The sequence below is a fragment of the Thermobia domestica genome, chromosome 13, assembly GCF_964235325.1.
Source record: "Thermobia domestica chromosome 13, izTheDome1.hap1.1, whole genome shotgun sequence".
NCBI lineage: Eukaryota > Metazoa > Arthropoda > Insecta > Zygentoma > Lepismatidae > Thermobia > Thermobia domestica.
The window spans coordinates 159,875,459-159,903,408 of NC_137466.1; the positions used below are offsets into that span (position 1 = coordinate 159,875,459).

General features: G+C 33.2%; 1 protein-coding gene across 1 annotated transcript in view; it reads right to left on the reverse strand.

Moving 5' to 3' along the window:
* Nucleotides 1-12,417: 12,417 nt before the first annotated feature.
* The window catches only part of Reck (Reversion-inducing-cysteine-rich protein with kazal motifs), a 286,139-nt gene continuing 270,606 nt past the window's right edge, over nucleotides 12,418-27,950 (reverse strand). The window contains exons 11-15 of the mRNA XM_081736752.1: nucleotides 27,650-27,829; nucleotides 27,278-27,476; nucleotides 24,739-24,896; nucleotides 21,333-21,457; nucleotides 12,418-19,036 (exon numbers count right to left, since the gene is read on the reverse strand). Of these exons, the coding sequence (XP_081592878.1) occupies nucleotides 18,374-19,036; nucleotides 21,333-21,457; nucleotides 24,739-24,896; nucleotides 27,278-27,476; nucleotides 27,650-27,829 (1,325 nt within the window). The 3' untranslated portion in view covers nucleotides 12,418-18,373. The remainder of the gene's footprint in view (nucleotides 19,037-21,332; nucleotides 21,458-24,738; nucleotides 24,897-27,277; nucleotides 27,477-27,649; nucleotides 27,830-27,950) is intronic.

Genomic DNA, 27,950 nt, shown 5'->3' on the forward strand with positions numbered 1-27,950 from the left:
TACGACGATATGTATGTGTGTTTTACAGTTTCGGCTATGTTACATAGCCTTCCTCAGACACATTATGAGAGAAATATCTATTTTTGACAGTTTAAATACAATCTGAATGCAATACACGCCCACTTTCTCTTTTAAACTTTTGATTGGTTCTAAGAAGTAAATTTGTCACTTTCTCTTCTTGCACACCTGTTATAAAACTTTTAATTGGTTAAGAATTAAACTCTTAATTAGGTGTTTGTCACTTACACTTTTTCTGTTCACTATTATCCACCTGTTGTTATCCATTATCACATTTGATTAACATTGTATACCTGTCCTAATAGCTGGTGTTAATCCTTTTAATTTTTTATTTATATTTTATCTATCATCTCATCCCATAATACATGTATCATAAGTTCACTACACCAATTCATCAACTTCTCCTTCCCATATTTCTTAATCCACTGGACTTCTTTCCAGTTTCTTATCACACTTCTTTTTCCCTTTCTTATCCTTTAATTTCTTCCCAATCTATCTCATGTCCCGTTTTTTTTTTTAATGTGTTTTATTCTCTCATTTTAGCCTGGTATCGTCCTTACGTTGTTTTATCCTAAGTTCTAATCTCTTTTCTGTTTCCCCTATGTACTTCATACCGCACTCTTCACAATTAACTTGGTACGCTATTCCTTTCTCTTCTGATCTTATCTCATTTTCTTTCTTTTTTCCTTTCTCTCTCAATAAGGTTATTCTCCTCTTTCCTCCTTTTCTGTAAGTCTTAATCCCTTCCTTTCTCAACAGATTCTTCAGGCCCGACGTTTTATTCCTGAACTTTCAATTTCAAACCATCTTTTTCCTTCTTTCTCTGCTTCTTCCTCTTTTTCTTTCTTTTAATTGTCTTCTATATCCGTTTCCCTTTAACAACTGGCACAGTATTTCTATGTCTTCTTCTTTTTTTCTTCGTCGCTATCTACCATTTCTATCTTCTTTCTCATGTTCTGTATAAAATTCTTCTTGGTCCCCATGTCTACGTCACTCCTCTTATGGTAATATATCCCGGTTTGCATTCTTTCCTATACCACCTCGTCTGGAATTTTCCTCCTTTTTTTCTCTATTGTCATGTCTATGAAGTTCATTTTCCTCTCTTCTTCTATTTCAATTTCCATAATAAGTAAATAATAAGTAGTCGCAACACTTTCTCACGTCAGAAGGCTGTATCTCAGCACTACAAGATTTCTTCAGCTAATTAGGGGATGTGCGACAATGAAATGTGGTAAGTGGTATAGTTGAGATGATCTCTTGTAAATCTGACCAGCAGACAGCTTCTCCTTAATATTCAAGTCATACGTTAAAAAATTACAACTGTAATTGCAGTATAGGCCTACTCCCTATCACTCACATAAATTATTATACATCCCAAATAAATATCTACTACAACGTGAAATCGCTGGTAGTAAGGTTTAGAATTTCACACACTAGCAGTGGTGCTATTCAGCCGATTCTCACCGGTTTGCTTGAACCTGTTGTTGAAATATTTCGAGTTCGCAGAACCGTTTGTTATACCCAAACATAAACACAAATATGCATACATACGCATGACCTAACCCAGGGGCGGATCCAGCGGGGGCGATCGGGGCAATCCCCCCCAGAAGAGGAAACTTTCTTATTTTATATATATATATATATATATATAAATAAAACCCATCCAAAAGTTTGGAGCCTTAAAAGTAGCAGTATGACAACCCACCGCCCCCCCAGAAGTCGGTCCTGGATCCGCCCCTGACCTAACCAAGAGTGACAGAAGTCAAACAAATTTGTGAAAATACATCTGTACTTTTCTCGCTTGCTTGCATTGTTGTACAAACAAGAAACTTCGAATTGTTTCAATTCAATGGGCAGACAGAAATTTGCATGGGTGGGCGGTAAGAAATTTATCTGTTACGACCGATAAAGTTTCACAGTGAAGTTAAAAAGTTTCCAGGTCTTTATTTTTATTTATTTTATTTTATTTTAATTAATTAATTTATTTTTTGAGTACTCCACATTTGTATTAGTGACAATAAACGTTTAAAATTTTCAGACATCGAAAGACTGGTTTTGGTAAAGCTTTGAAGCTACATGAACTAAATCTCACTAACAAAAATACATTATTGTATATTGTCATATGTTTTCCCTTTCTTCAAGTCGGTTTGGTTCGAACGTGCTGCTACAAAATATAATAGAAACAGTTCTTAGTTCGAACCCAAGATAAAAAATTGACCTTGCTGTCTACAATGTAAGAACTTTTGTATCTACCTTGTAGGTCTATAGTTTGTTTCCTAAGAGAATTATATCAATCTACCTACCTATCCGTATACTATCTCTCTCATATACCATATAGAGTGTCCATAAAGTCCGTAGCCACTCCGTGTATCTTCGAAACGACTGCGAATAAGACAACACCCAAAAACACATCCGGCATTATTGTGAGGGGCTTAAATTTTGAGCTATAAAAGATCCATCCCAAACACTCCAAATAGGAGTACGGGTGTAAGCTTCTCTACACTCCGGTAGTAGCCTACTGATCCCTTATGTGATGTCGATGTTTTCGCGACTCTTTAACCCCACTTTTGACATAACCATTTCGTAAAACCTTGCTCTCATGGCAATACAGCATAACAGCAAAATGAGCCTCCGTTTCAAAACCAGAGGCAACATGCACAAAAACAAAGTCTCCACCCAATAACTCAGCATTTTTTTTTAAGTTTACAAATGCCTAAAACCCTGCCTAAAAATCACAAAACGTAGAAGAACCACATTCACAAGCCATAGATATCTAAAAGTCATCAAAGGCATTCACTCCGAAATTTGATTTCCGAAATTTAAATGTTGGCAACCTAGCAAATTTAGAACTTACAGCAAAAGGTTTTTCGCCGAGCTTGTTCAAATTACTCGACCCCCCTTTGGCATTTGAAATTTTCAAGTTGACTCCGCTTATCCTTTAGAGAGTCTGCGATGCAGGGAGTAATCTACACCCTCCAACACCCCCAAATTACTTTAAACACACCCCTGGATGGAAAACGAATACTCCCCCAAATCTAATTGTATCAATCGGTATCATAGAAGCGACCTCGTTCTCATGTACGGCTTCGAGAACCAAATGACCTCATTGTTTCGGGCGGTGTTTCGATCAAAACAAATGACAAAACAGACCCGCTCATACCTACCATCCTGGGCTCCGCGGTCGTTCCCGAGGAAAGAGATTGATGGACAGATGCAGATAACTGAAATTGGTAACGTCTTGAGCGGTCATTCATCTACCTCCTCCTCAATAAAGAAAAATATGACAATATACAGTAATAATAAGTCTATACCAGATTCAGTTGGTAAGTACTACTCTGGAACAGTAGCGGATCCAGGGGGCGATCGAGGCAATCCACCCCCCCACGAGAGGAAACATTTTTTATTTTACATATATAAATAAAACCCATCCCAGAGTTTGGAGCTCTTAAAAATAGCTCTAAGTATCAGTATTACAACCCACCGCCTCCCCCAGAAGTCCGTCCTGGATACGCCCCTGCTCTGAAAGTAGTGTATCAACGGACGGAAGTTAGAAGGGTGTAGTCAAAACGTTTTTAGAAATGAAGAGATCGATCGAAGTAAGAATTATATATATTTTAGACTGAGTCTAGTGTTATGCAGGAACGCATTTGTCGCTAGCTTAATTTTTTGTAAAGTACATTTTTATTCACGTAAATTCATTGAGCGGATTATTAAAATTACGCTGCATTAAAAAAAGACAAAACAGAAAGATTCTAAATATTTGTAAATTGAAAAACTGGATTTCTGGAGAAGAATTAAATCAATGAATAATTTTCTTATGAAAGATATGCAGAGCCAGAGCCAGGAAGGAGCAGGAGCGAAAATTAAGAGATCAAATAGTATCACAACAATTAACGTTAACAACAGGGTTAGAGCATTAAAATAATGAAATTGCAACTATGTACAGTATTAATTTCTAAACTAATGTGATTTCAGCATGGGACGAGGGAATTTTTTCCCAATTAATATTCTAAAAAAATCACCCACTAAAACTTGCTGGGAGTGAATAAATTGAAATAATGGCAGAATTTTGCAAAATGATTACAATAATTTGTATTAATCAATTCATATGTAATTACTGGGTAAAATAGTGGTGGTTAATTCCTAATACAGTGAAACCTCTCTTAACGAGCATCTCTCAATAGTGGACACCATAAAAGGACAAACTTTCTTATTCTTCCATGTCATAAATATGTGTGGTGTGGGTTATGAGAGAGAACCCTTTCTTTTAGGGACACTCTCGTTTACGGACAAATAATCGTGTTTCATCAATGTCTGTTTTGAGAGGTTTCACTGTATTACTTAGTTTAATAATAAATGCTCAAATGGGTGAACTTCCTTTATTGAACCTACTCTACTACTGCTAAGAGCTTATATTATTATTATTATTATTATTATTATTATTATTAGTAGTAGTAGTAGTAGTAGTAGTAGTAGTAGTAGTAGTAGTAGTATTAGTAGTAGTAGTAGTAGTATTGCAATAGTTGCGTAACAAAATATACTGTTTTCTTTGAATTTGTTTAAAAATTTAGATCACTATTCTGAGAGCACCTCTCTTTTATTTTGAACACCCCCCCAAAGAAAAATTTCTGGCGTACTTACTGCTGGGATGTTTCTTTTTTAATCTCAGAATTCAAGCCCCTTGCAATAATGACGGACATGTTTTTGCGTTTTCTCATAATCACAGTCGTTTCGCAGGGACACGGGGTGCTAACGAACTTCATGGACACCCTGTATATTATTATTATTATTATTATTATTATTATTATTATTATTATTATTATTATTATTATTATTATTATTATTATTATTATTATTATTAAGTATTCTGCCTTTTGGCAGGTCCTGGGACTAATGAGGATTTTTTTTTTAATTTTAGGTTCTGGCCTGAAAATGTTTCTTCCACTTTTGTCGATCTTCAGCTTCCTCTTTTAACTCCCAATATTTTCTCCTATCTTTCACATCGATCAGCTGTGTTCTTCTTCTTCCTATTCCTCGCTTCCCTTCCATCTTTCCTTCTATGGAGGTGTGAAGACGACGATTTCTTCGCAAGATGTGTCCAATCCAAGTGGCCTTTCTACAAAGGAAGTGTCCTCTTTTCTTCTATCCGTTTTAAAACATCTTCGTTTGTTGCTCTCTCTGTCCATTTTATCTTCTCCATCTTCCTTCAACACCACATTTCGAAGCACTCCTAATATTTCCTAACTTCCGTAATGTCCAAGTCTCTGAACCATACAGTCAATGCTCCATATATAGCTCCACTTGACCAACTTCTTAAATCCAATATTGAGCCTGCTAGTTAAGAGTGATCTTTTCTTGTTGAATGCTTCTTTAGCTATGGCAATTCGTGTCCTGAACCCTTTGGTGCAGTAAGCGTCTCTCGTCAAAATACTTTCCAGATACTTGAAATTATCGACCTCTTCAAGTTCTCTTTGTTCTACTCTGATCCGTAAGGGCGTGTTTCCACGGGATATTCTCATGACTTTCGACTTTTAGATGTTAATTTCCATTCCATACAGTTTTCCAGTGTCAACTATTTTGCCAATCATCTCCTGTAGTCCTCCTTCGGTTTCAGCTATTATAACCGTATTATCTGCATACCTGATCTTGTTAATGATCTGCCCTGCAATCTTGAAATCTCCAATTACCATTAATGCTTCCTTCATTAAACATTCACTGTAAATGTCGAATAATTGGGGTGACAAACTACATCCTTGTCCCACTCCTCGTCCAATCTCCACACTATTGGTTTCTCCTTCATTCAAGCGTATCTTCACTAGTTGTTCTATGCACAAGTTTTGAATGAGTCGTCGATCTCTCCAGCTGAATTCGATTTCTTTAAGTATTTTCAGAAGTTTCGTTCAATTGACTCGGTCGAAAGCTTTTCGCCAGTCAATGAAGCACAAACACAACTCTTCCTTTACATCAAGAGTTCTTTCTGATATAATTCTAATCAATCCAATAGCATCTCTGGTACCTTTTCCTTTCCGGAATCCAAATTGATCTTCTTCTAACCTCTCATCTATCTTACTTTCCAGCCGCCTATTCAGTATGCGTGCAATGATCTTTCCAGTATGGGAAATCAGGCTAATGGTTCTGTGATTGCTGCACTTCTTTGCTTGGTTTTTCTTGGGCAATGCAATCATTGTAACATCAAGAAAATCCTTTGGCCATTCTCCACTTGTTAATAAGTGAAGTCAGTACTTTCATTGCTTCGTCTCCTGATCCCTTGAGCAAATCTACTGGTATGTCGTCTTCTCTAGTGCCCTTTCTCCTTCGCATGTCTTTGATTGCTTGTACTTTAGGTTTCAAAATACTGGGTCCTTTTTCATCATCATCCACCTCTTTCTCTTCTTCGATCGCAATATCTTTGGGGTGGTTCTTCTTATCATATAGATCTTTTATGTATTCCCCCCAAATTCTAAGGATTCTTTGATGGTAAGTGGTTACATTACCTTCTTGATTTTCGATGCCGAACGTTCGTATACTTTTGTTACCTTTCCCTCCTAATCCTTGTGCTTTCTGGTACATCAGATCATATCTGTTGCGCCGTTGAAGTTCCATTATTTCTTCACATATCTGTTCCATGTACTTTTCTTTGGCTTTGTCTGTCTCTCTTCTCAACTCATTATTCAGCCTTCTGTATTCCTTGATGTCCGTGTTTTTCGCACTTCTGCGTTCTTTCATCTTCTTAAGCATTGCTTCAGTTATCCATGGTTTTCTCGGTGCTCTTTCCATCCTGCCAATGTTATTGTGGAGTGTGCCAAATAGAATTTGTTTAACTTTCCCCCCACTATTCTCTATATTGTCAACCACATCGCCCATTGCGCAGAATTTTTCTTCAATTTCTTCTTTCACATCATCGTCGATATTCTTAGTCGCTCCAAGTTCCATTTTAGATTTCTCTTCCCATTTTTCTTGATCGACTTTAACCAGGTTTGCACTTCCGCCACCAGGAGATTGTGATCCGATTCAATGTCCGCTTCTGGCAGTGTCTTCACGTCTCGTACACTATTCCTGAAACGTTGCTTCACAAGAATGTAATCGATTTGGTAGCATTTCGTATCTCCTGAACTTTTCCACGTGTACAGCTTGATTTTTCTTTTCTTAAACCACGTGTTCATGACCACCGGATCACGTTGCCTACAGAAATCGATAAGCATTTGACCTCGTTCGTTTCTTCTACCTAGTCCAAATGGTCCCACTATCTTATTCGCAGCTTCTCCTTCTACTACGCCATTGAAGTTGCCCATTACTATGGCGTTGACCTTATCTCTCCCTTCCTGATGCAATATGTCACTGATCTGATCATACATTACTTCTACTTCATTATCATCATGGCCGGTTGTTGGCATGTACACTTGTATTATCACAATATCCACTGGTTTTGCATGTAGTTTTACAAACATCAAGTGGTCACTGCAGTATTCCACTTTGGTTACACTTCTTGCTACTTCGTCCTTCATTGCCTCGCCCTTATCGCCACCCGAATAGTATATTCTGTAATTTCCCGATATTATCTCATCTTTCCCTGGCCATCTCATTTCACTCAAGCCCAATATGTCCACTTTACATTTGTCCATTTCCACTTTTAAATTTTCAAGTTTTCCCTCACGTCGTAGAGTCCGTGCGTTTCAGGTTCCTATGCTGAAATTAAAGTTATTATTATTTTCTCCTCTGATGATTCTTCCCGGAGCACTCCCCACCCGGAGATCCGAATGGGGGACTATTTTACCTCCGGATTTTTTTACCTCAGGAAGAACCATCATGTTTATTTATTCTCCTCTTTCGTCCCTTCTGGAATAAAGATAATATGGTAGTATTCCCATTTCCTTTCCACATCTCCATGCCGTTCACCATCTAGTGGTTCATCCGCCTTTTAGGACAGTTTCCCCTTCTAAGGACAAGAAGGATGCCTTGATCTCCACCCGCTCATCCGCCCTCCGAGAAAGCCGATGGCACTTGGTAGAAGCTGACTCGTCGGACGGTCCCCACCTACGTTAGCCGCAAAGACGTTGCCCGCTTTCTCCGCTATATATATAAAGAGAGAGAGACGGTTGTTAAAAAATTAAGAACAGTAGAATAGCGCCACTGCATACTTGTAAACTGTGGTAACGCGTATATGAATAAAACTTGATTAAATGGGGCGCAAGGACCCTTGACACATTTGAAAATACTTTCTAGTTCCCAGGTGCCTTTCCCTGAAGGATGGAAAATGCTCAACAACACGCATGATCCCAGCTGTGAAGAAGGGAGTTCTACTTTCAATAAATTCCACGAAACCTTTTTCTTCTTATTCCTCTTTCCTGTATGTGTGCTTCAGGTCCAACGGAATTTCAGCAGTCGACACAGAAATATCGAAAAATTAGCAGAACCAATTTGTTCCTTACCAGAGACAGGAAAGTCTCCAACTGGAAATATCCTTTTTCCGAACAGTATTCCGAACAAAATGCTTGTCACTGCAAAGTGTACATTGAATAGTAATAGGCAACCAAGTTCCCGTTAGCCTATGGATATCAAAATTATCAAATGTCAGACATTCTTTCAGTAAAACCGTAACTTTTCAATAAAAAAAGATGACTTTTCAAAAAACTTTTGAAAACAGCTTTTTTCCACCTTATAATTGCGCTGAGGATGTTGAAGCTATCTCGTATTAAATGAAAAAAAAAAACCCCTTTTGTCAATCGTGCAGGCTTTCCTCAGTTCTAAAACAGAATGGTACCAACAGTCAGGTTAGTATTAATCCATTACGGTGATTACCACTTGCGTATGCTATTCATGTCACATTAGCTTTTTTCTGTTCAAGCTCTCTCGTTTCGCAAATAAAAATAAAAGTGAAAAAACTCTTCATTTATAATCAGTAATGTAATGTATCCGACTGAGCGCAGTATAATGGGAAAACGGAAAGAACCTAATGATAATAAAAAAAAAAATGAACGATTAACATATACTTTTCAAGACAGAATGTGTCACATATATGTATTAAAAACACACAGTTTATACTTGTATACAGGGATAAAAGTGGATCTGAACACGTAGGGGGATGCTTGACGTCAACCCGTCCCTCATGCCTATCTTTGCCCATTGTATGTTTTTTTTTTTTAGAAAGCGGGGATTGCCACAGATATTTTCAGGAAGTGGGGAGATGACGTCCCCCGCGTTTCCCCTCACTTTTACCCCTGCCTGTATATAAATCGAAATACCACTCATTTTAGCTATGGAACTTCTTGTATACAATAACAGATAAATTCTGACCAAAGCATATATTGTCTAATAAATAATAACGTTACAGTTTCGGCAAATTATCTTTGCCTTCATCAGACACATTATCCAATAATCAGATAATATGTCTAATGAAGGAAAAGATAATTTGCCGAAATTGTAACGTTGTTATCTATTAGATAATACAGTATATACTTTGGTCCAGAATTTGTCTTTTATTGTATAAATCGAAATAATATTGAGCTCCTTTGTAGCTAAGAGGTTAGCGTACGCGCTTTTGGCTTGGAAGACCCGGGTTCGATTCCCGACTGGAGCTCATGTGATTCGGGTTCCAAGTTAATCAGTTGGTCCACGTCTTATATAGCCTCGCTGCTGAACGAGACGTTAAACTCAAAATCAACTTAATTCAAAACAATATTGTAGGTTGAAATACGGGATAGTTTCTATCGTTTCATATAACACACTTTAAAATCTTGTGGTTTGTTTACACAAGCAAGTTCTCTTTTTATAGCAGAATGGAAATGAAATGAAATGAAATCTTCCAGTTTAACGTCCCACAATTACGCCCTTTAAGCTAAGTGAGACGGATGATTAAGGCAAGTGAATGATAATGGCAGAAATGGTGGAACGAGAATGTGGGAGGAAACGGGAGTACTCTGAGAAACTAATAAACACGATGTTGTCAACCACAAACTTACTTGACCGGGTATCAAACTAAGGATTCCACGCATCAGAGGTAAGCGTTCTATCACTGAGCCACTGTAAGCCATTTGTTAACTGCGAAATCTTGTACATATACATTGTAAAAGTACTCTTGTTTTTCAAATCTGTATCAGCAGAGTAAAAACTATCAATTATTGGCAACCAACGACATACTTTTTTAGTACCAAAGAAACTATTGTTTCGATATTCCAGAAAACTGCGCAAGATAATTTGCAGTCAACTATCTCCCTTTGTTCAGTTCGATGTGATTTATCGATTAAAATGTGTATTTTGACACTATTATAGCCACGCACAAAGTAAAAATTTTTAAGAGTAAATCATAATTTTGTGATATTTGACTAGCCTCACGCTGCGTACTGTAAACTTTCATGAATGAAAAGCGTCAGAGAGTATACTTCAATATCAAATTCATCTTAATGGGCAGCGTGGTTATCGTATAGCATAAATTGTTAAGAAAGACTTGAATTTTTCCTGGCGACGTGCTTTTAATACGTCTTCTCGGGCTAACAGACAGGTGAAGATATCGACGTCCAACGTTTCGAATGTAGACATTGCATTCTTCCTCAGGGGTTGTAATGAAAGACGTGGGCATGCATATATAGTGACTATTTAGGAGTAGAGCTATGACTGGGGGATTGTGATTGGCTGAGGGAAATACTGGCTTCTGATTGGCTGTTGTTGTGGCTACGAGAAATGGCATTGTTGAATGTCTGTTTTGTTCCTGAAAAAGGCTGACCAGATAGGATGAATTGAAATCCATTGTCTCTGTTGAGACTGTTCCTTTCCTGTGAGATATCTATGGTTTCCTTGATTGTTCTGTCCCAAAAATTGCTGGACTTGGCTAGTATGGTGGTATTTGTAAAATCAATTCTGTGTCCAAGCTCTAGGCCACTCTATTTTGGACAGTTTTCTTTATTTTTGCTAAGCGCTAATAATATTGTCAAATTTTCCATCTTATTCTCTTGGAGTGTTATGTCCAGCAATAGGTTCCAAACAGTTTAATCTCCATAATAATCTTTAATATGCACAACAGATTTATTAATGTGGGCAGAACAAGAAGTGGCACAAGGAAGAACAAATATATTTTCATATAATATTTATTTTTTGTTGTTCAAATACTTTCACATTTCATTATTTACAAAATGTCACATTCTTTTAAGCTATATACAATCAATCAAAGCAAATATGTACTTTTGTTTAGTTATACATAAAAATTATAAAACATTTTTTGGCACATTAAATATATACAAAATATTTTTATTTTACAAAACGAATTTGGTACTGTCAAAAGTTATCATAGACAATTTGTTTTAAAGCAATAACTATCTATGTATAATAGCAAACAATGCCATTAAAAGTGTCCGTCTATTACTGGTTCTCTGTCGAATTAATAATTTATATAAGGGTATCCCGTCTTCAAAATTATATATATATATCTATATCTATATATCTATATCTATATATATATATATATATATATATATATATATATATATATATATATATATATATATATAACACGCAGTCCACTGAAACGAATTGAGGAATCGAATGTGAAGTACAACACTTTGGTATTAACTTTATAATAAAGATATACATATGCCATTGTCGCATTATATTTACAAGAATCAATTATTCGTACATTTACTAGGCTGTCACTGGATCAATTAAAATATTTTCTTAATAATGTTATATTTCGAAATCAAATTAAGATCAGTGTCAATTTCCAATATACGTGATCTCTACCACTATTTGTTTCAACCGATATAACTACGAAAACCATTCTATTTTCAAAATTTGCACCCATTATGAGTACATACTGGTAATATACATACTAGCACACATTTGAGTGTGCAGAGGCAAATTTAATATTATGTAGTTTGCGTGATGTTTCAATGTCGTACTGCAGAGTTTTTCAAGAATAAAAATCATTTAGTTTGTTCATTTCTTACAAATTTTATTATTATTGCCATTACGATTATCCTAAATTTTGCGATAAATTATCTGTAAAAAATATTCCCATGTCGGTACTACAGAAAAAAAAAAGATGTAACATGTGTGAATGTACTCTTCAAATGAAACACCAGTATCATTTGTTACATAAAATATATCTCCAATAAAGATTAGGACCACATTGCATAAAAGCAGTCCGGAATAATCTCCTGCCGAAGTGACGTAGACACTTCGATAATAATTAATTTCTTAAAAAGAATTATATCTAAATTTTGAGACAAATATCATAGCAGAAATCTCAGATGTAATTTCATACAAAAAAAAGATAAAATTAAAATAGAAATATTTTCTATTCTTATCATTACAGGCCGAAAAAAGTCATATTTACCCTTGTAAAAGCCTTTGTACATGACCATTTATTTATGTCAAATGTTTTCGAAATGATTTTACATGTCACGTAGGTATTATATAATATTACAAAATCTTTCAACAGATAGAAAAGCTAATTTTATTTGCTATTCTAGAATATGGTACTACATAGTGTTATGTACAGTCTTTTTCAAAAAAATCTTGGCCACTCATCTTATTTTAAACGGCCATATTCGGCACAGATCTCAATTGGCCAAAGAAAATTCACATTTGTTAGAATTAATTCCAACTGTAGTTAGGAATGTAGGGATTTTTAAAGAGAAGTATGTGACCAGGTTTTCTTCATCAAGACTCTACACACACAATACACACAGGATCATTACTGTAATAATTATTGAGTATTTATTCATAATCAAACTAGCATCACACACATATATTTTTATGAGATATATTATTTCAGAATCAAATGTCATGAATACATATTGAACAGTCTTTTTTTGCAGACCATTTCGGGAAAGCTTAAATTACATTACGATATACATTGGTTAAGAAGATGTGATATATTTCCTTTCTGCTCTTCTGTATGCTTTAAAAATCTGCTCTACCTAAGTAATATGTAACCTTATTATGTTTTCTTAATTAAAAAAAAAATACTGACACAAGTGATCATAATGTACCGATAAATTAAGTAAAAGAAAATATAAACCCTGAGTTTCATCAGAACAGTTACAATATATAAATATGTATATAGCATGTCCTATATATGTATGTGTTATGATTATATATATATAACAATTAGCACAACGCAATCGAATTTCCATCCGCCCATATATACATACTAAAGAAGTCTTTGAGCTAAATATTTTACATGGATATTTGTACTATTTGATCACCTTATTTTGTTAGAAAATAGTATAACAGTGGATCCAAAATTGTGAACTACCTTCATGATTGGTGATTGGGTGAGGATATTCGTGTACACTACGTGAATCATTATTCAAGGTTAAATGAAACAAAATACCAATATATATATATATATATATATATATATATATATTTCATTTACAAATAATTTTAATTTGATCGAAATGAACCTAGTTGGCATTTTCACTTGAACTATTATAAATTCCATTCGATCTTAGAAGCTTAAACATTCGCTTTAGAACAGGTTGCTCGAAACTTTACCTTGTAAATAATTTACTGTATTATAAAAACATTGTCATTGTGTTTCGTTTTCCATTTTATCCAAAAGAAAAAATTAATGTTTATGCATGTTTAATACCTAATCAAAAATTAAGATTTGTATTGATTTATTGATAAAATGGACTGAAATTATGAATATCCAAGGCTACTCAATACATACCTATATACCTTTTCAATGTCTAATAAAATTTTGTGCCAATATTTTTCTTAGCATGAGCCTAGCTATGCGAATTATACACATTCAGGGTAGAAACAACACTATAATCGAGGATTAAAAAAAAAAAAATACAAGAATAAGAAACTGCGTGTTTTGAAAAGCTGAATTATAAAGATTCACAAAAGTTGAGATTTGAAGGTCGTCTTATGATTCAGAAGAAGGGCACACGAGAAAAATTTCAGTTGAATTCCAAATAACATCAAACAGTAGTTGCGATATTTTATTATTTATTTATTTAGTTTGAACGATCATGAAACAGTTTACAGTAAACAGAAACCTGGAAATCTATTAAGAAGAACATGTAATTGCGAAAACAGTTTATAGTAAACAGAAATCTGGAAACATAGTAAAAGGAACACGTCATTGCGAAACAATTTATAATAAACAAAAACATGGAAATCTATTAAGAAGAACATGTCACTGCGAAAAAAATAAATTAAGCCAGTAATAATAAATTAATATGCATCGACAAAGTAAACTGTATTTGTTATTTTTACTTGGGAATTTGAAAACTTTTGAAGTGAATTAATAATTAAACCAAAAATTTGAATCACAATTGGATGTAATTAACAATCATTGTAAAATTCAAAACATCATTACTTATAAGTTTTCAAAGAAGTTTTTAAAGTGGACGTTGATTACAGGTACAAATACCCACCAAAAAAACAGCTCTTAATGTACATGCAAACTACATTAAACATATTTATAAAAACCATACATACATATCAACCATACACACACAGTCTCACTGTTTCTCACAATAAAATAAACATAATATTCTATATACATATAGGTCTATATATATATAAACAACATTGTGATAGAATGCAGCGAATTGTTTTGGTAATAAAGCAAATTCATTAATTAATTAACATAAAAAAGACACACAAAAAATATTCAACAACCGTTTGGCACAAACATTCACCAAGTTTTCTCTTTTTATTTAGTTATATGTATATAACCTATTTATATATTTAAGTATATGTCACTGGTTAAAACAGAATATTATACAAACAAAACACACGCTTAAAACGTTTGAGTAAAATTATAAAGCAGGAGAGTATTGAGAACTTTTAAATGCGTATATGACATAATAAATACAATTATTGCTACTGCTGCAATTTTCACTGCTGCAAAATCATATTTAAACACTGGCCAGATATTAGACATTTACTGTTTCTACCTTATCTTCGTTTGGAAAGGCAAAATGTATTTTACAAGTGTGTAACCGAAAGTACGGTACGTAGATTGATATTTTGAACTGTGGACCTAGGTTTAAAAAAAAATGATAAATTAAATAAAAGCGGAGGACCGTGGTTTAAGGAGACTCTTACAATTGCAATTGCAAAATGCTTTGATGGTGATGATGATTTTTATTTTTGTATTCTTTTTCAATAATAATAAGTGGTAAAATATAGGCGAATGAAACACACAAAACTTATCTTGAAAAGAAAATTGCATTATACAAGATTATATAATTTGCTTTTCGGATAGTGTGTTTCTATGATGAGTAAGTCAGAAATGATTATGGTAAAAGTAAATGGGGAAAAAGTTATGAAATAAAGGTTGAGTACTTGACATACACAATATTTCAAAAATATAAAGTTTCATTCATTAATAAAGTAATTTGTTTCAAATGTTATTTGCTTTTAATTTATTTTATTATTTTACTTCAATAAGTACAGACTCCACGTTATTTTCTTTACGATTTTGTTAAAGTGCTTTTGATTTAAGAGGCCTAATTACTGCGCAATTAAAATAACGCTAATTTTAAATAATTAGTGATATCTTCAAATAGATACAAGATAATCGAAATGTGGAATAAGAGCGCACTAGACAATATTACTTTGCATGAGGTACCGTTATCACGAGTCACCTAGCAGCTTTCCGTTTGTAGCCACTTAGAAACCCGAAAATAAATACCAATTTTCTAAATTACTGGAAATCGAAAGCAGATACGTGAATCGTGATAACGGTACCTCATGTAAAACAATATTGTCTAGCGAGCTCTTGTTTCACTTTTCGATTATCTTTTATCTATTGGAAGATATCACATAATTACTGTAAAATTAGCGGTATTTTAATTTCGCCGTGATGGGAATCTTAAGTTAAAGAGCAAATGAAATTTATCGCTAAAGTTGCAAAACTCCTATTCTTCTTGTAGATGAGATCAACTTGTCAAAAGTACGTTCCAACTCTTAGTGCACTGTCAAAATGATAAAAAGATAGATAAACGTAGCCCGAAAAGAATAGAAAAACCCAAAAATATCTTACATATTTTGTTCTACATATCTACTTCCCAATTATGCTGCTATGAATACTTTTTTTTCTTTTCCTTTATTTTGATAGTTATTAGGACTTCAATGATAGTTTGAACTGCCAACTCCCATTATAATGTTAAATTACTCCTAGTAATTCAGAAGAGGAAAGTTTGAATAATAGTAATTGTCAAAATTTCAGTGGAACGTATGTTACAATAAAAAATTCAATCATGAATCTGTAATCTAAACTTTCCACAAATTTAATATATTAATACTCTTGAGTTATTGCAGTACAAAACCTCTTTTACTGAGTTAAAATTCGCATTATAGTACTTATTATTGTCATTTTACACTTTTCTTATTGTCGTTATAATTACTATTAAAATACTGGTTCATCACTGTCTTAGTATCACCATACACCATTTCGCAACGATTTTGTAACAAAAGGAGTTATGTCTTTGATCTCATATTACAAAAAAAAAAAAAAAAAAAGTCTTTCGATAGATGAACACATAGATAAAGGTAAGAAACGTCTTGATTGATTGAATGTAAAAAAAAAGTAAGTACAGGGTATTTATAAAATCTGCATGTTTGAAACACTACCATTCACACTTTTCTTACTTAGGAGGAAAAAGCTAATTTAATTTATGACTATAAAAATTCAACTAAGTTTAGGTGGTGAGAGAATATTTTTCAAGCTGTAAATTTCCAATAAACAATATTTTTAAGTTTAGATGGTGAGAGAACACTTTTCAATCTATAAACATAAAATAAACAATATTTTTAAGTTTAGATGGTGAGAGAACACTTTCAAGCTATAAATTTCCAATAAACAATATTTTTAAGTTTAGATGGTGAGAGAACACTTTTCAATCTAAAATTTCAAATAAACAATATTTTTAAGTTTAGATGGTGAGAGATCACTTTTCAAGCTGTAATTTTCCAATAAACAATATTTTTAAGTTTAGATGGTGAGATAATACTTTTCAATCTATAAACATAAAATAAACAATATTTTTAAGTTTAGATGGTGAAAGAACACTGTTCAAGTTGTAAGTTTCAAGTAAACAATATTTTATCATTCGATTATAAACATCTAATTATAACAAATCATTAGTGATAGAAGTAGAGAACTTAGATGTTAGATGGTCCAAATGCCAAACTAATTACTGAAGGAAGAAAGTTTAACAACTACAAGTAACAAGTAGTTCCGATTTTAAGCTACTTTTTACAAAAAAGCTCACATGATTTCCATCTTTTTATAGAAGCATGCACGCATATTTACATAAATACCTTGTACTATAATAGACATATTTTGAATGCAATAATATAACAAACAACTTCATATGTTATTTTTCTTGTTCAGATTAATTAGCCAAAGTTTCTATTCAGTGCTGAGGGGCAATTTCCATAAATTATCTGCAATATACACAGACAACCATAATTAACTAAGGGTAAACCTTTTTCACAGACATTGTATTATCGCCATTTTTAAATCGATTATTTAAGTTCACTTCACAATCATTAAATATAAAATATGAGAGTCTCACGTTCAAGTGTAATCTAAAATTAGCGAAATACCACCCCTTGAGCTTATTTATACAATTAATATTAAGACTATCGGGAAAAACTCGAGAATTTCATTAATAACTAGTTCCTGTGTACGTAGTCTCATTACTTATTTGTTTTTGCAACATGTAATTCCAGTTTCATTTTTTCCCTTATTTTCTTATCTATATATACAAGTTGTATATTATTTCCGTAAGCCACAAGTATATTTATGACTCAAAGAGTATATTACAACAACAAAATATCCATGCTTACAATATTTACATCTTTGGCATAAAATCAAAGCTTTATCTTTCTTACCAAAAAAAACTAATGCTTCATAAATATATTTGTCTATACATATATAATTGTGTATATATATATATATATATATATTTGTATCACAGTGTGAATTATTCTGCAAATAAAACTATACTAAAAACTTTTTACTCAATACGGAGAAAATTAAGTATTTCATTCGACGTAGTCACGTCAATAAGTATTTCATTTGACGGTGTACCTACTCATCCTTGGTGTACCTACTCATCCTTTTTTTCTTTCTTTCTTTTTGACAGGAAAAATATACACACCACAAATAACTTGCAGCACGGCTAACTATGTTAATTATGGGACGTCTTTCTTCATATAGAGTCATATTTTTGTTTTTAAGACTGTTGCACTGGGTTTTTGTTCTGTGTCATTTGTTACATTGCTTTTTAAAAAATGGAATGTTTTTTATATTTAATCTCCATCTTCCTCTTCTTGCTCGCTATAGTATTTTAAATACGGTATTTATTTTTATTGAATTTGTTTTTCACCTTCACAAGAAAACATTTTTAGTTGTTTGTGTTTGTAGTACAAATACAAAAAACAATATCACTACATGAGTCAATGAAAATCTGTGAATTGAAGTTGCAAAGTTCCACGTGTGTGCTCTAAACGCTGTTGTAATCAGACTTAGACTAAGTTCACTTAAAATTCTAGGACTGGCGCTTCTAATCACATTACCCAGTTTTTCAGCCTCTTTGACACAAACATCCAACTGTAAATCTGACGGATTCCGCGTCGTTGCTTTCACAATAACAAATATGTCTTCCTCAAGGCTGAGATAACCATACACGTCACACTCAGCAATTTGAACATGTCTTCGCAGTGACTCGATCACTGAATGCACTGTAAATACGTCCACATTGTTTATCACATTAAACGCACTTTCGACTTGTTTCTCACTATACAACAGATGGAGGGCACCCGCACATATGGGACAACAGGCACCAGGTGGCGTTACACTCCAACACTCTTTGCGAGGAAGTTCTGGACACTTTATTCTTTCACATTGGACTTTAGCTGTGCTGCTGATGAGACCTACCGTAACACAAGGTCCTACGTAATCCACTAGGACATGATCTGCTAAAGCAGCACATTCAGACGGGTAGGTTTCACCGTTAATACCGCACACCGTGCCTCGATTATTGCAGTTTACCTGAAAAGAGTAAGATATCGATAATTGCATACATGATTATAGAATTAAAGTAAATTAAAGGGAGGTGAAGCAATATGAAATAAATTAAATGATTTTAAAATATTCTTACAGTCACGGTAAACATATTTTACTGTATGTTATAATTATAGTTCAGTTTAGAGAGATTTCGCTCAATTTTCAATTATTTGCGTTTATTGATAGTCGCGAATTAAATACGTATAAAAAAAACCCTATCTAGGTAACTTGTTTCAAAACATACTACTACTACTACTACTACTACTACTTAATAATAATAATAATAATAATAATAATAATAATAATAATAATAATAATAATAATAATAATAATAATAATAATAATAATACAATATTTCATTTAATTCACTTGATTAAAACCAGAAAACACTTGTTAAATAATCTTTACAGTGCGGAAGTTATACATACCAGTGGGGTTTACCGAGTTTCTCGTTAATATGAAGAAACACACGTTAAGGGACCACAAAAATAACCATACGAACAAGAAAAGTTTTTTTTTTAAAAAAAAAAAAGCATCGCAACATTTAAAATATAGTAACTTACGTGACATCAACGAAACAAATATTGACTTCAATCCAACAATAATAAAGAGGTTATTTATGGTGCATTTTTTTATTGAAATAAAAAAAACACGAATTAAATTTAGACAGAGATCAACTGAATCAGGACTGGATCACAATTTTGAATGTATTTTCAGAATTTTGGGACGCGTGTTATCAACTATGACTCTGGAAACACTGATGTCAGATCATCAAGGCCGTCGTTTATTTGTGCAATAAACATTTTAATTTTTACACAGCTCAATCTTACACACTGCACATACTTCAACTCATAATAATACATGCACTCTAGTATAACTAGGAATGCAATGGATATACCCGATTGCAATGAAATGAGCTGAGCGAGCTTAAACTACGTAATCAAGAAACGTTTTTCGGTGATTATTAATCGATGGTACATAGGATTTTTGATTTCGACCTATGTTATCACTCAGCACGACATACTCTATCAGCGTGCTAAGTTTGGTTGAGATCGGCCAAACGGTCTAGGAGTAAGCGTTTTTCGGTGATTATTCCTCGATGGTACATCGGATTTTTGATGTCGACCTATGTTGTCACTCAGCACGACATACTCTATCAGCGTGCTAAGTTTGGTTGAGATCGGCCAAACGGTCTAGGAGGAAGCGTTTTTCGGTGATTATTCCTCGATGGTACATCGGATTTTTGATTTCGACCTATGTTGTCACTCAGCACGACATACTCTATCAGTGTGCTAAGTTTGGTTGAGATCGGCCAAACGGTCTAGGAGGAGTTCGCGGACAACCAAACGGCTAACCCGAGTATAAGAGCTTCGCTTCGCTCAGCTCAATTAATTCTTTTTTAAACTCTATAAATGATAAAGTTTAACAGTATATATACAGGATGTCTCAAAGATCCCCTGACATGGGTAACTGTGTTAGGTATTATCAGAGTTACAACAAAATGTAAGAGGGGAAACCGTCTCAAAATATGATGTTTTCAATCTAAAATGAAGGAAATTTTTTAAATTGGAGGAGCCGTTTGGGCTGTACACTTTTTATACACCCACTGTTAAATGAAAATGCAACATTGCCATTTACCTGGACCCACAATATAAAGTGAATAGGAGCATGTTTGAAGTGGGGGCTGACCATCAACACGTTAACGTAAAAGACAGTAACGTCATTCACTTATGTTGTGGGTCCAGGTAAATGGCAACGTTGCATTTTCATTCAACATTTGGCGCACAAAAAGTGAACAGCCCAAACGGCTCTCCCAATTTAAAAGATTCTTTCACTTTGGATTGAAAACATCATATTTTGTGACGGTTTCTTCTCTTACATTTTGTTGTAACTCTGATAATAACAGAGTTACCCTATTTAGGAGGCTTTTGAGACGCGCTGTTTATCAAAGAATAAGATAAGAGCGTGACTAAAATCCTAAAGAAAATAAGGAAAAATACAGTAGAGAAAGAATTATTTCAATGTGGTTGGTTAATTAACTACAAAAGATGATAGGGTAAATTTACTGCTTCCCTATGCCAGATTGTCAAGAACTGAAATTAATTAATACAATGAAATGAAAAATAAAGTATATGATATTAAATGTAAATATTACCCTCTTTTCTAGCAAAGTAGTATACTCATACATGCACAGGACTGCAATGGAGTAAAATAGTTTTTATTAATTATTATTATTATTATTATTTATCCAAAGACTACCTAAAATCAAAATTAAATTTACCAGACATGGTCCCCAATACGCAAGCTTCTTTCCATAACTAAGAAGATAGCAAACGTTTGGATACTCATTGCCATCTGTAGAGCAAACAGGTTGCTTCGTTAAACCTGAACAGGAAGTGATGTTAACTGCAAAATAAAAGAAAATAAAATTATTTTTTTTCTTTTAAGCCAGTATGTCATTTACTTTTGCTAATATATGTATGGAATAAGCCAGAAGTTTTGAAACGTGTATTTTCTAATGAGACAAATCTGTCGCTCATAAGTGTGAGAAGATAAATCTCCGAGACAGGAAGGACTAATATTTGTGGCGTTTCACTATACCAGCAGTAGGAATAAGATATATATACTTGTTACACTACAAGACTACAATTAACTTATCTCATAATACAATAGGGAAAAATCAAGTTTATATTGTAGTTATAATTGCCAGGCTAAAAAACTTGATTTTTTTAAAATCTCATAATGAATTGAAATGTCAAACTTATATTCCACTTATGCTTGCCAGACTACAAGACTTTCATTTACTAAGCTCATAATTGATGTGACATAACAATGCTATAATAAAATAAAATTTTAAAAAAGATAAAAATGGAAGACTTCATATTCGACTTGTTAATTCACTAGCACTTTCAACATATTCGAATATTCGTTTCCAATAAGTTACTTGATTCAATAGGATGCGTATTCAATATTAATAAAAAAAATTATTACCCCAAAATTATCTAACTGTGAATGTTTCGACACAAAATTATTGCCTTCTTCAGCACACATCTTTTCCAGAAAACTAACATTGCCTGTGGAACTACCTCTCACTGATAATTTACTTTCCTTACTTCTAGTAGTCCTCCAAAAATTTCCCTTGTACCTAAATTTAATACGTCTCATATTTTGATTTTAGGAGAATATGGAACAGATTCAAAAGTACTGTAGTGTTAATATTTTACTTCGACCAATGAAAGTGGAGTGAAATAAAATACACAAAACAAGTGGGACCAAAGTAATGTTTCTTTAATTATTATTAATCAACTATAAGATACTGAATATAGTATTTATGAAGAAAAGTATTTAGGTAAACAGGAAATTTTACGAAGGATAACTAGAAGTAAGAAAAGTAATGCTAGTCAGAAAAAAAGATAATCATTGGAATGTAATTCCAAAGACAAGGCTTTGTTTTCTAAGAAGATGTGTGCTGAAGAAGGCAATAACTTTTTACCGAAACGTTCACAATTAGAAAATTTTGGGTGAGTTTTGGTTAAGTCTTTTTTAAATAAATATTCGTTTACAATATTTAAATCTATATTTGTTATCTGAATGGTTATTCGAAAAATTATCCAAAAAACGAATTTTGTTCCAATCATGATTATTCGAATTTTAACGACTCTCATTTAACCATGACATTTTATTTCAATGATAAACTATAAATACGGCGACCAAAGGGTTCATATTTCACTCAAATAAAGACTTTCGTTCTTTCTTTCTTGTACATTTTAAATGGTATTCGATTCCCCGTCAATCTAACAATCAAATATTCTGCTCTTTTCCAAATTTTGAAAGTTTAGTATTTATTCTGTTGGGTAGAGTTACGAAGTCTAGAGGTCTCGCTCTCAAAATTTGCTTGGTTTAATGTTCTTTAAAAAATAAAAGAGTAGAATGAATTTAGAACGTGAGTGATTTATACAATTGCACTAAAAACAAAGAGAAAAGAGGAAGCCCCAACATAAATATCTAGTACACATATTGGTGACCTACTCATTTTACTTAATTTAATTCCAATTTCTATGGGCTCCATTATATTGTCCCAAAAGATAAATGTATAAGTAAATTCAATTAATAATTATCTTTCCTTCCTATAAATTCTTAAATTTTTGAAGTATCTTTTTACTCAATAAGCGTGTTATGAACTATCATTAATTCTGTTCGAGTGGAGTCTCTTTCAACATCAAGGCTATATAGGAGTAGGACATGGAATTATAGCTTACGTAGGACCTAATCACACGAACTCTCACCGAGAATCCAACTCATGTTTATCATTAGTAGTAGAATATATACCTATAGTAAAAGGTTGATATATTTACAGAAGGACATTTGAGAAATTAAATAAAAGACATTCAGGTTCTCAAGATTGAATGTCTTGTCAGTAAAGTTTAGAAAACCATATTAGTTATGCGTGACTGTGAATTCAAGTTGAGCGGATTCATGTAAATTTAGCCGATAGTACGTTAGAAACAGTTTGATTTCCTTTTCTCGTATTTTTTTTTCCTTTCTTTATTTCTTCACTCTTTTATACCCTGATATCATGTTCATCCTTGAAGGCTAAATCTTTTAATTAATTCTTCTAGCGTCTTCATGTTGAAAAGTTAAACGTTTAAATTAAGTCTTTCACTGTCTTCTTGTGAATAAAACAAACCAAAGCACTTGGCATAACAACCCAATTGTGGACCTGTGGGTGCTCCAACACCATCTGTCAGCGACCGGCTGAACTACGTTCAGCGTAGAGACAGCGCTCTGCGTCACCCTGTAACTAACCGGTCTATTGGGAGCTTTCTAAATCTAGTGGCCGTCACGTCTTTCATTCACATGACTCTCCAGTTCGCTTCACGAAGCTGGGTGGACGCTGAAAGTTGGGAAGCACTGTGCGGGAATCGAACTCGCGGACCACGCGGACGTGAGCCCAACGCTCTAACCACTGGACTACTGTGTCCCTTCTTCTTGTGCATAACTATTACGTAAATGTAACTTATTTTGATTTTCATATCGGCATGCTGTTGTATATGTAATGGGGATTCCTAGTTAAACTATTTCGTTCTCTTTCTGTCTGATGAAGACTCAGCGAAAGCTCTACCAAGTTTGGCAGCCTCATTTGATTTCGTTGGTTTGTTTCACGGTTAAACGCCCCTTTTAAGCAACCAGATTATAAGAGATGACTTATATTAGTATCATCTTTTTACATCTCGTTAGGTAATAACGTAACAGAACTACGTACTCTGTTTAATGTAAGATTCTTATATTGAAATATTGTAGTACTATGCTTTCTACAGAATGATTTTGTCTCAAAAGACTCAAAATTAGTGTTAATCAGTAAAATGATTAATCTTGTACATATTGTAATTTGTACTTTATGATTTTGTTTTGAGGAAATATATGTTTCTTACTAAATAGTGCTCAACTGGCTACGTGGCAAACGAATTAGTAAACTTATTTCTCCGTGGAAATTTACAAGAATCCACGATCAGAAATGAAACATTTTCGTGGAAAAAATAGTCGAAGAACTGTTTATTATTTCCTAATATTTTCTATAAACCAAATTATTATGGTAATACTAACCTTAAAAAAGCACTTTAAAAAAATGCTTCAAATTGAAATAAGGTTACCATTATTATTTTATTTTTTGAATAAATATTACTTACCACATTTGTACTGACGACAGTGTTTATTCAGGTGGTCTCCTAAGCAGACTTTTCGAGCGGGAACACATTTGGTACCTTCAGAGCACACATTTGGAAGACACGGATCCTTATTTGAACATTCTCCAAACTCGAAATCCGCATCACTTAGTCCAGCACATCTGCAAATTTAATGTTACAAATACATAAAATGTTAAAAGATTGAAATGAGTTATTAAAAAAAAAAAAAAAAACTCATTTTATTCAACAACTACACTGAAAAATGAAATCTACTTCGGTATTACATTAGAAATTGTTTTGAAATATAAGTACATATACTGACTTGGTGAAATTTAAAGTATAAAATACAGTGACACTCCAGAAGTCCATCTTATTAGTATTTTTTGATCAAAAGATTCAATATATTTTAACTCAAAATTTTCTTGTACGTCTTACATCTAGAGAACTACATATAGTGTAGCAAAATCCAAACTATCACTTAACTCAGTATGATGTGCTTATTCCTAGAAAGTACGAAAGTCGATTTAGAGGCTGTTCAAAAAATTTTTGGCCCCCAAAAAACTAATTATTGGACAAGATTGCAATCTTTTGATCCATTATTTTTGGATCATTCCTAAAATTCTTGTTAGTTTGTAAATTTCACATTTCTACATTAGCCTTTATAAGAAACTAGCATTTAAAAGCAATGGATGAGACTTCTGTCACGAGAAAGAAGAAAAAGACAAAACAAAAATGTAATTGAAACAAGAGTTTGACATAGATGATGCATTTCTTCAATTTTATTCTACATATATTCAGAAGAAGCAGCTGAATTTAAGAAGGATCTTCGTAATTCTGGATCATTGTTGTTGTATTGATGAGGGTGTAAAAAAAAAAAAAAAAAAAAAAAATTACAAGTTGTCTTCCATTACGAGCATTTTTTTGGTTGATTGTCTCCCCGTCATATCTGGAACAAAGGAACTACCCTATTAAAAATACGTATATATTCGGAGTTCTAAGCTGTATGCACCAAATAAGGTTTATTAATTTCCAGACAATTGTTCTGGAACAGGACCTTTATTATTTTATTTCAAGTTTGATTCTTTCCCTTCGCTCAATATGAAGTGTTCAGAAGTGTTTATTAAAGTGTACAGAAATACTAAATTTGAAAGTTTTGTTAAATTCCAGCAACTTTTAAGAGGTGTTCTTCCCCACCCCCTATTATACGTGGAAAGATATTTTATCATTATTATTATTTTATTTATTTATTTATTGAATTTTAGTTAGGGTCAAAAGAAGTAAGTATACAATCGGTTTTGTCGTAATACAGTAAATCGTTTTAGGCAAGAATCCTGAACAACGAAAATAATGATGATTGAAATAATGAAAGATGTGTCTAATCTGAAAATCGGAAGGGAGAAAATAGAACAAGTGTTTACTTATTACGTACTTGGGCAACATTAGAAACGAATATCTGAAATGGGAACGGAAATTTTTTAAAAAAATAATAAGGATAGGAATAGCGAAAGAAGTATTTAGAAAGAAAAGAAGCACATTTTTTGTAGATAGTCAAATACACAAAAGATTCAACAAATATTTCATGCGTAGTATTGTACTACATAAGAACAGAAAAGTCAACATTACGGAAAAGCAAAGAAACCGGAAGCACTTGGAATGTAAGTATTAACAAGAATAGAAATATCTGCAAAGGAATGAAAAAGCACGTGAAAATATTATTAAAAGTTTCGAAAAGAACATTACTGAAAATAGAACTGGTAAACACCAAAAAATGAATTAGGATATCATGTTATTAATTGTATTAGGAGTGTGATAGATGAAGGGCAATACTGATAATAGAGATGATAAGATCTTAAAGAAATGATTAGGGCATCACTGGAGATTTATTAGGAGTGTTATATTATAAGAGCAATCTGATAATAGAGCTGATAAGATCTTAAAGAAATGATTAGGGCATCACTGGAGATTTATTAGGAGTGTTATAGTAGAAGAGCAATCTGATAATAGAGCTGATAAGATTTAAAGAAATGATTAGGGCATCACTGGAGATTTATTAGACTGTTATAGTAGAAGAGCAATCTGATAATAGAGCTGATAAGATTTAAAGAAATGATTAGGGCATCACTGGAGATTTATTACGGATATTACAGTAGAAAAGCAATCTGATAATAGACCTGATAAGATTTAAAGAAATGATTAGGGCATCACTGGGGGAATATTATTAGTGGTGTAATTGATCAAGAGCAATACAGAAAATAGAGCTGATAAGAGTAAAAGAACTTATTAGGGCATCATTTGAAAACGTTTGTTACAGGTGTGATAGATGGGTTTCATCATGAACATACTTGTGTGTATGGCAGAAGCTAAAAGAAAGAGGGACTAATACTACAATTAATGGAAAATATTGAAAACGTGGCGGACAAAGCTCCTTATTTGCGGCCCATTAACTGCCACATACGGCAAAATGTTTATGATAAGCTTAATAAGCAAAATAATTGAGCAAAATAATTTTGAGATTACTAAAGGAACAATAGAAAATACTCACTTTGCTAAACATGCGTCCGGATAAGTCTTTCCATTTCTACCGCATCTGGGTACATAGTGATGAGGACAGTTGCAAGGTAAACTAGTGTATCCGGGATTTCTTCCAACCACTGGAATCTCGCACTGTCTCTTGGTACACGAGATTTCTCCCGAGTAACAAAAGCACAAATTGCATCCTATTTGAAACGATGTTTCATGTTCTGAAACAGAACATTACAAACAGTTTTAGTATTTAAAACACCTCAAAACTTAATTAGCAAGTTTTACTAATATAACACTTGAATGTAATATCCGGTAAGACAGTACTAATTGAATTTTATTATAATCTTTATGCTAAATAAAATCCTGCATAGTACTCCTGTCATTATCTTACCTTGTTTCTTTCCGCCCAGCCAGCATGGTTCAAATGGCGAGCACGTCATCATTTGACATTGTTCAAGACCGTTTTCAGTGCACTGACAGATCTTCTGACTGCATTTCTTCCCTCCGATCAGGATTCGAACATACGATTCTCGGGGAACAGCATATGTTGAGAGTTCACCAAGTCTACAGCCTAGAGAATGAAATAAAAAGAAGAAAAATTAAGATATTTCAACTTTTTTTTTTTTTTTTTTTTTTTGTTTTTTGTTTAATCTACTATTCAGTATTCAGTTTCTCGTTAGGTCCATAGTTAA